The following is a 10,541-nucleotide window of genomic DNA, read 5'->3' on the forward strand; positions in this document are numbered from 1 at the left end:
TATATCAGTAGAATAGACCTAGTTACAACCCATTCATATCTATATCAGTAGAATAGACCTAGTAACAACACATTAATATCTATATCAGTAGAATAGACCTAGTAACAACACATTAATATCTATATCAGTAGAATAGACCTAGTTACAACCCATTCATATCTATATCAGTAGAATAGACCTAGTAACAACACATTAATATCTATATCAGTAGAATAGACCTAGTTACAACCCATTCATATCTATATCAGTAGAATAGACCTAGTAACAACCCATTAATATCTATATCAGGGATTTGAAATGGCGTGTGACAGATGTAGTCATACACTGAGTGTAAACAACATTAGGAACATTTCACTCTCAACAGTTTTCTGTGTGTGTCAACAATTGTCCACCACCCAAAGGATAGCCGACTTGGGGGTGGCAGGTAGCCTAGCGGTGAAAGTGTTGGACTAGTAACCAAAAGGTTGCTGGATCAAATCCCCGAGCTGACAAGGTAACATTCTGTCAATCTGCCCCTGAACAAGGCAGTTAACCCACTGTTCCCCGGTAGGCTGTCATTGTAAATAAGAATTTGTTCTTAACTGACTTGCCTAGTTCAATAAAGGTTCGATAAATAAATTAAAAACTTGACACAACTGTCAAGCATCGCTGTAGAACACTTTAAACTCTTTGTACAGTCCATGCCCCGATGAATTGAGGCTGTTCTGAGACTCAACATTACGAAGGTGTTCCTAATTTTTGTGCACTCAATGTATATTCTCTACACATTGAGCATGCTGAAATGAATATCAGAGAATTCTTCAGAATACTTGATTTATTTAAACAGCTGCAGATGGAGAACGTGAAAAATACAATATTTATATCAGTATAGAAGAATAGACCTAGTTACAACCCATCAATATCTATATCAGTAGAATAGACCTAGTTACAACCCATCAATATCTATATCAGTAGAATAGACCTAGTTACAACCCATTAATATCTATATCAGTAGAATAGACCTAGTTACAACCCATTAATACATTCATTGAATAATATGAACCACTCTTTCACAGGATGTTTGAAATCTTCAACAGATTTATAAAATATAAAATATTAAATAGGTTACTGAATAGCTAAATGTCAAATATGTTTACAGTTATAGAAAAATAAACAATTAGTACATCCTAGACCTAGTACATTACATTGAACCTAATCCATACCAATCTCAGATAGGGTATTAACCTGGTACATTACATTAAACCTCCTCCATACCAATCTCAGATAGGGTATTGATATGCCTGACAAGGTCTGCGTTACTAAGGGCAACCTATTCCCTTTATAGTGCACCACCAAGGGTTAGGGTGTTAGGGGGTGATGGCGGTTTATGACATCATCGTTGTCTTGGCAGCAGTTGATCTGCTCTCAATCTTGGTCACATGACTCTGGACCCAGGCTTCAGAAGGGTCAACACAAAATGTCTTCTCTTTCTTTGTGGTGAAACTGCAACAGATACACAACACATTGTCTCTCAGAACATCCAGTCTATAATATGAATGCTTCATTTTGTCTTGTACAGTGTAGCCTGGATGTAGCCTGGGTCCAGACGTGTTTGTGCTATCATACCAACTTCTTGTCAATCTTGGTCATGTTTGGCTTGAAAAGGAGTTGACGTGATAGCACAAACAGATCTGGGACCAGGCTGGCCTAGATGTTTACAGTTTACAGTAGACTATGTTACTTACATCAGTGCTTTGCGAGGGCAGCTACTGGAAGTTGGTCTGAGAGAAACCACTTGATGAAGAGGGATCCTCGCGCTGAATGTCATACAGCAGTCAGCTGCCGTGTCCAACGAAATGACACCTGTAAACAAAGGATCATAAACCACAGTTAACATAAAGATCTCCTGGTGTGTCTCCAACAGCGTATTACACAGCATGTCTACTCCACACACACACACACACACACACACACACACACACACACACACACACACACACACACACACACACACACACACACACACACACACACACACACACACACACACACACACACACACACACACACACACACACACACACACACACACACACACACACACACACACACACACACACACACACACACACACACACACACACACACACACACACACACCTGCAGAAGTCGTATGGAGGGAGCAGAGCAGTCCCAGGAGGAGTAGAGCAGTCAGGGTCTTCATGGTTCAGAGATGGTTGAGATGCTGAAGATTGTATTGTCTGAGATGGTCTCTGATGCTCTGGTCTCCGATGCTCTGATCTCTGATGTTCTAGTCTCTGATGCTCTGGTCTCTGATACTCTGGTCTCTGATGCTCTGGTCTCTAATGTTCTAGTCTCTGATGCTCTGGTCTGGTTCTGTGTCAGAAGTCTAGCTAATGCTCTGGTTCTATGTCTGAGGTCTGATCTGACCTGTCTTTTATACAGAGAGCTGGTCCATCAGACCCATTGACAATTGATGGAGGAAACTCCCCTCTCTACCCTAATTCACTCTGAATATCTTTCTAAGAACCAACATGCTGCCCTTCAGGTTCCTCTTCTTCAGTTCTCTGTAACTCTGTTTCCTTTTTATTTCCTTTTTATTTAGAAGAATTATAAATAATGAGAGCAACAATATTGCTCCCTGTAGGCTGCGCACATTCGGCAAACAAGCAATTTGCTCATCTTTTCCACGATGGTCCTCAAGGCAGGTGGCCCCAGGGCAGGTGGCCCCAAGGCAGGTGGCCTCAAGACAGGTGAGGAGAAGAACTGTGTGCAAACCATGCCCCAAAATATTCCAATGACCCCCGCCTCAACACTATGAAGTAGCTGGCGCTGGATGTGGACTAGCCCATTGGGCTGATGTGGGCTTTATGTGGGCTTGGTGTGGACTAGCCCATTGGGTTGATGTGGTCTTGGTGTGGAGTAGCCCATTGGGCTGGTGTGGGCTTGATGTGGTCTTGGTGTGGACTAGCCCGTTGGGATGGTGTGGGCTTGATGTGGTCTTGGTGTGGAATAGCCCGTTGGGATGGTGTGGGCTTGATGTGGGCTTGGTGTGGACTAGCCCATTGGGATGGTGTGGGCTTGATGTGGGCTTGGTGTGGACTAGCCCGTTGGGCTGGTGTGGGCTTTATGTGGTCTTGGTGTGGACTAGCCCGTTGGGCTGATATGGGCTTGATGTGGTCTTGGTGTGGACTAGCCTGTGCCCACATGGGGCCAATGGGGTCATGTTTGCTGGGTAGTAACTGTAGTTTGTTTCAATTCATTTATTCATAAATTCATTCATTTGTTAATATATTTATTAATTCATTCATTCACTTCTCTGAACAGACATACTTCTGTATTTTAGTGAATATGTTTGATATTTGCATGCCTGTGCAGTTACTGTCAGTCCCTCCCTGTTTCTACCAGTAACTCTGTGCAGTACTGTGAACTCTGGCTTCAAGTTATTACAAACATTTTGAGAATGACAATGAGAGAAAACTGCTGCCAGTATTTGTTCTTAGAAAACCTGCAGTCATTTGCATCACACGAGGTTCTCATGACAGAATGGGGAAGTGAGAGTTATTTTAAAAAGAGACGTCTCTCATTGCTTGAATCTTTCTGAACTGAAACAGGATACTTGGTACAGTGCATGTGTAAACAAAATATGCATCTTCAATTGAACCTTATTTATGTCACACCCTGATCTTTTTCACCTGTCTTTGTGATTGTCTCCACCCCCCTCCAGGTGTCGCCCATCTTCCCCATTATCCCCTGTGTATGTATACCTGTGTTCTCTGTTTGTCTATTGCCAGTTCGTCTTGTTTGTCAAGCCAACCAGCGTTTTTGTGTCAGATCAGCTCTTCCCCAGTCTCTCTTCTCTCGTCCTTCTGGTTTTTAACCCCCACCTGTCCTGACCCTGTACCCTCCCCGTCAGACCACTCTGCCTGACCCTGAGCCTGCCTGCCGTCCTGTACCTTTGGCCCTTTTGCTGCTATAAACATTGTTACTTCGACACGGTCTGCATCTGGGTCTTACCTTGATCCATGATAATTTAATGGTATAGATAGAGAGCCATGGGTCAGTCAGTATGATTGTATAACCAGATGGGTCAGTCAGTATGATTGTATAACCAGATGGGTCAGTCAGTATGATTGTATAGACAGATGGGTCAGTCAGTATGATTGTATAACCAGATGGGTCAGTCAGTATGATTGTATAACCAGATGGGTCAGTCAGTATGATTGTATAGACAGATGGGTCAGTCAGTATGATTGTATAACCAGATGGGTCAGTCAGTATGATTGTATAACCAGATGGGTCAGTCAGTATGATTGTATAGACAGATGGGTCAGTCAGTATGATTGTATAACCAGATGGGTCAGTCAGTATGATTGTATAACCAGATGGGTCAGTCAGTGTGATTGTATAACCAGATGGGTCAGTCAGTATGATTGTATAATAGATGGGTCAGTCAGTATGATTGTATAGACAGATGGGCCAGTCAGTATGATTGTATAACCAGATGGGTCAGTCAGTATGATTGTATAACCAGATGGGTCAGTCAGTATGATTGTATAACCAGATGGGTCAGTCGGTATGATTGTATAATAGATGGGTCAGTCAGTATGATTGTATAACCAGATGGGTCAGTCAGTATGATTGTATAGACAGATGGGTCAGTCAGTATGATTGTATAGACAGATGGGTCAGTCAGTATGATTGTATAGACAGATGGGTCAGTCAGTATGATTGTATAGACAGATGGGTCAGTCAGTATGATTGTATAACCAGATGGGTCAGTCAGTATGATTGTATAGACAGATGGGTCAGTCAGTATGATTGTATAACCAGATGGGTCAGTCAGTATGATTGTATAACCAGATGGGTCAGTCAGTATGATTGTATAGACAGATGGGTCAGTCAGTATGATTGTATAACCAGATGGGTCAGTCAGTATGATTGTATAACCAGATGGGTCAGTCAGTATGATTGTATAACTAGATGGGTCAGTCAGTATGATTGTATAACAGGTGTACAGGGAGTCTTCTGTCATTTTGAATACAGAACATAATGGAATCATTTTTCTAGAATTTCTTGAAAATCAATTATACAGTTAAATTCTGTTTCTGCTGAGTGTGAAGATGGTGTGAGTGTGGGGAAAGATACAGAGAATACTGTAGTCTAGTGAAGTTGGTGTGAGTGTGGGGAAAGTTACAGAGATTACTGTAGTCTAGTGAAGTTGGTGTGAGTGTGGGGAGAGTTACAGAGAATACTGTAGTCTGGTGAAGTTGGTGTGAGTGTGGGGAGAGTTACAGAGTATACAGTACTCTAGTGAAGTTGGTGTGAGTGTGGGGAGAGATACAGAGTATACAGTAGTCTAGTGAAGTAGATGTGAGTGTGGACTAAGTTACAGAGAATTCTGTAGTCTCGTGAAGTTGGTGTGAGTTTGGGGAGAGTTACAGAGAATACTGTAGTCTGGTGAAGTAGGTGTGAGTGTGGAGAAAGTTACAGAGAATACTGTAGTCTGGTGAAGTTGGTGTGAGTGTGGGGAGAGTTACAGAGAATACTTTAGTCTTGTGAAGTTGGTGTGAGTGTGGGGAGAGTTACAGAGAATACTGTAGTCTAGTGAAGTAGGTGTGAGTGTGGGGAGAGATACAGAGAATACTGTAGTTTAGTGAAGTAGGTGTGAGTGTGGGGAGAGTTACAGAGAGTACAGTAGTCTAGTGATGTAGGTGTGAGTGTGGGGAGAGTTACAGAGAGTACAGTAGTCTAGTGACGTAGGTGTGAGTGTGGGGAGAGTTACAGAGAGTACTGTAGTCTTGTCCAGTCCATAACTGCCTGCAGCGTGTGTTAACTTGTTTCTGTAGCATGAGCGCACAATTGGCCCAGCGTCGTCCGAGTTTGGCTGGTGTAGTCCGTCATTGTAGATAATAATATCCCTTTTACTGTCTTGCCTAGTTAAATAAAGGTTCAATTTACTTTGATTACAAACATTGGAGTAAAATAAGCTTATATTCTGGGTTCTGATGGGGTATGACAGTTGGACGTAGCTCATGAAGCATTTACAGTTGAAGTCGGAAGTTTACATACACTTAGGTTGGAGTCATTAAAACTCGTTTTTCAACCACTCCACAAATGTATTGTTAACAAACTACAATTTTGGCAAGTCGGTTAGGACATCTACTTTGTGCATAACACAAATCATTTTTCCAACAATTGTTTACAGACAGATTATTTCACTTATAATTCACTGTATCACATTTCTAGTGGGTCAGAAGTGTACATACACTAAGTTGACTGTGCCTTTAAAAAGCTTAGAAAATTGCAGAAAAGTATGTCATGGCTTTAGAAGCTTCTGATAGGCTAATTGACATCATTTGAGTCAGTTGGAGGTGTACCTGTGGATGTATTTCAAGGCCTACCTTCAAACTCAGTGCCTCCTTGCTTGACATCATGGAAAAATCAAAAGAAAACAGCCAAGATCTCAGAAAAATAATTGCAGACCTCCACAAGTCTGGTTCATCCTTGGGAGCAATTTCCAAATGCCTGAAGGTACCACGTTCATCTGTACAAACAATAGTACGCAAGTATAAACACCGTGGGACCACGCAGCCGTCATACCACTGAAGAAGGAGACGCGTTCTGTCTCCTAGAGATGAACGTACTTTGGTGCGAAAAGTGCAAATCAATCCCAGATCAACAGCAAAGGACCTTGTGAAGATGCTGAAGGAAACAGGTACAAAAGTATCTATATCCACAGTAAAATGAGTCCTATATCGACATAACCTGAAAGGCCACTCAGCAAGGTAGAAGCCACTGCTACAAAACCATCATAAAAAAGCCCGACTACGGTTTGCAACTGCACGTGGGGACAAAGATCATACTTTTTTGAGAAATGTCCTCTGGTCTGATGAAACAAAAATAGAACTGTTTGGCCATAATGACCATTGTTTTGTTTGGAGGAAAAAGGTTGAGGCTTGCAAGCCGAAGAACGCCATCCCAATCGTGAAGCACGGGGGTGGCAGCGTCATGTTGTGGGGATGCTTTACTGCAGGAGGGACTGGTGCACTTCACAAAATAGATGGCATCATGAGGCAGGAAAATTATATGGATATATTGAAGCAACATCTCAAGACATCAGTCAGGAAGTTAAATCTTGGTCGCAAATGGGTCTTCCAAATGGACAATGACCCCAAGCATATTTCCAAAGTTAAGGTCAACAAAGTCAAGGTATTGGAGTGGCCATCACAAAGCTCTGACCTCAATCCTATAGAAAATTTGTTTGCAGAACTGAAAAAGCGTGTGTGAGCAAGGAGGCCTACCAACCTGACTCAGTTACACCAGCTCTGTCAGGGGGAATTGGCCAAAATTCACCCATTTTACTGCGGGAAGCTTGTGGAAGGCTACCCAAAACGTTGACCCAAGTTGAACAATTTGAAGGTAATGCTATCAAATACTAATTGAGTGAATGTAAACTTCTGACCCACTGGGAATGTGATGAAAGAAATAAAAGCTGAAATAAATAATTCTCTACTATTATTCTGACATTTCACATTCTTAAAATAAAGTGGTGATCCTAACTGACCTAAGACAGGGAATTTTACTAGGATTAAATGTCAGGAATTGTGAAAAACTGAGTTTAAATGTATTTGGCTAAGGTGTATGTCAACTTCTGACTTCGCCTGTATAAGTTATATTCCTCAAGAATCAATGGGTATAACTAATTTATAAGTCCAAAAATGAAATTCACAATGGCAGATTACCCCTTTAATGCTGAGTGCCAAGCAAAGAGGCTTTGGGTCCCATTTTTGGGCTTTTGTTATGACTCGACCTGGGAACGAACCACACCACAATAATCTGAGATTAATTGATAGAAAAATATTCTGTGTTTTAATTTCACTATGATTTAAAGGTTAACAGTATGCTACAGGTTTTTAATCAATATGCACACATCCTAAAATCTACATTTAAAAGTTGAAAGATACATAGTTGATTTCAAGTATTACTTACAAACTAGTTGGTTATGATGTAGAGAATTTTATTTAATCTTAATTGTTATTGTATTTGATGTAATGTATCATAGTATATAGTCCACTTTAATAGCCTTCCTTTGATATGCAATTCTCCAGTAAATGTATTCTGCGTATTTCAGAAAATAGTAGCGCTGCTGAACATGCTGGGGGAAACAGAGTTACAGAGAACTGAAGAAGAGGAACCTGAAGGGCAGCATGTTGGTTCTTAGAAAGATATTCAGAGTGAATTAGGGTAGAGAGGGGAGTTTCCTCCATCAATTGTCAATGGGTCTGATGGACCAGCTCTCTGTATAAAAGACAGGTCAGATCAGACCTCAGACATAGAACCAGAGCATTAGCTAGACTTCTGACACAGAACCAGACCAGAGCATCAGAGACTAGAGCATCAGAGACTAGAACATTAAAGACTAGAACATCAGAGACCAGATCCTCAGAGACCAGAGCATCAGAGACTAGAACATCAGAGACCAGAGGATCAGAGACCAGAACATCAGAGACTAGAACATCAGAGACCAGAACATCAGAGACCAGAACATCAGAGACCAGATCCTCAAAGACCAGAACATCAGAGACCAGAGCATCAGAGACCAGAACATCAAAGAACATCTCAGACAATACAATCTTCAGCATCTGAACCATCTCTGAACCATGAAGACCCTGACTGCTCTACTCCTCCTGGGACTGCTCTGCTCCCTCCATAAGACGTCTGCACAGGGTACGTGTGTGTTTGTGTACAGTGTGTGTGTACAGTGTGTGTGTGTACAGTATGCATATGAGTGTATAGGAAGAAGAACCACATGAGATGCCTGTTTTGACCAGTGAGTGTGATCGTTCTTTGTTTCCAGGTGTCATGGGGATTTCAGCAATGACTGCCATCGACTGCTGTGTGAAGTTCCACCCGAAGAGGATCCCTCTTGGTGCAGTGATTTCAGTTTCTAGAACCCCTAGTAGCTGCCCTCGCCAAGCACTGGTGTAAGTTAACCACCATGCATGCACACACACACACACACACACACACACACACACACACACACACACACACACACACACACACACACACACACACACACACACACACAAACACACACATACACACACACACACACACACACACACACACACACACACACACACACACACACACACACACACACACACACAACACACACAACACACACACACACACACACACACACACACACACACACACACACACACACACACACACACACACACACACACACACACACACACACTTAGATTTCTACGGGACATAACATGTTCTACATCCTTGGTGGGCGGGTCCAAATGTGTTGCTAGGGCTGCATGGTTACAACCTCTGTGTTGCTAAGCTTGCATGGTTATAACCATTGTGTTGCTAGGGCTGCATGGTTACAACCTCTGTGTTGCTAGGGCTGCATGGTTACAACCTCATAGAGGTTCTATATTAATATATATATAGAGATTAACCATAATACATTTGAAATATTCTCGATAGAATGTTGTAATCGTTTGACAGTCCTAATAATGATTCTGAATGTAATTGAATGGTCCGATACTTGTCTTCCTCCATACTCAACCAGTAGGACTGTAGGTACATGCACAATACACACAGAATAATGTTGGAACATCCATACAGTAGTCTTCCACATGTGAGTTTGGTGTGTGCTTTGTTTAGTTACCCCTAAATATATGTGTGTTGTTTATTGGTTGCAGGTTTACAACAAAGAAAAAGATTCGATATTGTGTCGACCCATCTCAGGCCTGGGTCCAGAGTCATGTGACCAAGATTGAGAGCAGATCGATGACGTCATCAACCACCGCCACAAACTAACTGCCATAGCTGTCAGATCTGTCAAGAAAATAGAATATTATATTTTTGTTGTAAATACAGTAATATTATTTAATTCTTATTTATTTACCATACTGTGAAGTTACCTTGTATTTTGAAATGATTTGTTTTGTCAACAAATAATTTTTTTTACTTCAGCAATAAAGATAAATAATGTCAACATTTTATTAACAAAGTTAATTGTATTCTTATTGTGGTATTCATGCTTTGATTACTAAAGCTTCACATTTAGTGAGGGAGAGTTCTTTACAACTCCTTGAGGCATGCTGCCAGTTACATGGACAGATATCAACTATCTCCATAAACTAGCAACCAGCAGATTCAGCATATTGGTTGTTTCTTCTTTCAGGAAACAGTTCATGTGTTACAACTCGTGGAACTACAGAGACCTCTGCTTCCAAGACAACAGAGGTCAACAGTCAGCAACACAGAAACAGAATAAACTGTTCAACTCAACTCCAACAAAAGTCTAAGATATATGTTTTATAGTCACATACTCCAGATTGGTAAAATGTGTTGTCTTTCGCTTTCCCTTCCTCATTTCCAAGTTGTGAACTTTAGCCCCCAACCTAACAGGCCTATAAATGTGTACTTTATCCAACAACCTAACAGGTCTATAACTCTGTGAACTTTATCCAACAACCTAACAGGACTATAACTCTGTGAACTTTAAC

The 10,541-nt window shown here is 41.4% G+C and overlaps 2 protein-coding genes across 3 annotated transcripts; one reads left to right on the forward strand and one right to left on the reverse strand.

Annotated features, from left to right (window-relative positions):
• Positions 1–1,059: 1,059 nt before the first annotated feature.
• On the reverse strand, positions 1,060–2,504 carry LOC115203593 (C-C motif chemokine 13-like). The gene is made up of 3 exons (XM_029768389.1): positions 2,140–2,504; positions 1,725–1,842; positions 1,060–1,482 (listed from the first exon to the last, which is right to left on the reverse strand). The coding sequence occupies exons 1-3, from the start codon at positions 2,201–2,203 to the stop codon at positions 1,365–1,367; spliced, it is 300 nt and encodes a 99-aa protein (XP_029624249.1). The 5' UTR covers positions 2,204–2,504; the 3' UTR covers positions 1,060–1,364.
• Positions 2,505–8,117: 5,613 nt separating this feature from the next.
• LOC115203595 (C-C motif chemokine 13-like) lies at positions 8,118–10,329 on the forward strand. Of its 2 annotated transcripts, none has more exons than XM_029768393.1 (4): positions 8,118–8,730; positions 8,861–8,987; positions 9,732–9,860; positions 10,217–10,329. In XM_029768393.1, exons 1-3 carry the CDS (start codon positions 8,664–8,666, stop codon positions 9,847–9,849), a joined length of 312 nt encoding a protein of 103 aa, XP_029624253.1. In that variant the 5' UTR covers positions 8,118–8,663; the 3' UTR covers positions 9,850–9,860; positions 10,217–10,329. The 2 variants fall into 2 exon arrangements, 1 of the variants encoding a protein (XP_029624253.1); XR_003880212.1 differs by having other exon boundaries at positions 8,120–8,730; positions 9,732–9,899.
• Positions 10,330–10,541: the final 212 nt, after the last annotated feature.

The sequence above is a fragment of the Salmo trutta genome, chromosome 12 (genome assembly GCF_901001165.1).
Source record: "Salmo trutta chromosome 12, fSalTru1.1, whole genome shotgun sequence".
NCBI classification, from domain to species: Eukaryota; Metazoa; Chordata; class Actinopteri; order Salmoniformes; family Salmonidae; genus Salmo; species Salmo trutta.

What these genes read in the sequence shown, in the direction of transcription:
- LOC115203595 (XM_029768393.1), top strand. Translation starts at nt 8,664, where the DNA reads ATGAAGACCCTGACTGCTCTACTCCTCCTGGGACTGCTCTGCTCCCTC. An exon ending in CCATAAGACGTCTGCACAGG is followed by an intron (nt 8,731 to 8,860) that starts GTACGTGTGTGT and finishes CTTTGTTTCCAG; the next exon opens with GTGTCATGGGGATTTCAGCA. An exon ending in TGCCCTCGCCAAGCACTGGT is followed by an intron (nt 8,988 to 9,731) that starts GTAAGTTAACCA and finishes TATTGGTTGCAG; the next exon opens with GTTTACAACAAAGAAAAAGA.
- LOC115203593 (XM_029768389.1), bottom strand. Translation starts at nt 2,203, where the DNA reads ATGAAGACCCTGACTGCTCTACTCCTCCTGGGACTGCTCTGCTCCCTC. An exon ending in CCTCCATACGACTTCTGCAG is followed by an intron (nt 1,843 to 2,139) that starts GTGTGTGTGTGT and finishes CTTTGTTTACAG; the next exon opens with GTGTCATTTCGTTGGACACG. An exon ending in TGCCCTCGCAAAGCACTGAT is followed by an intron (nt 1,483 to 1,724) that starts GTAAGTAACATA and finishes TATCTGTTGCAG; the next exon opens with TTTCACCACAAAGAAAGAGA.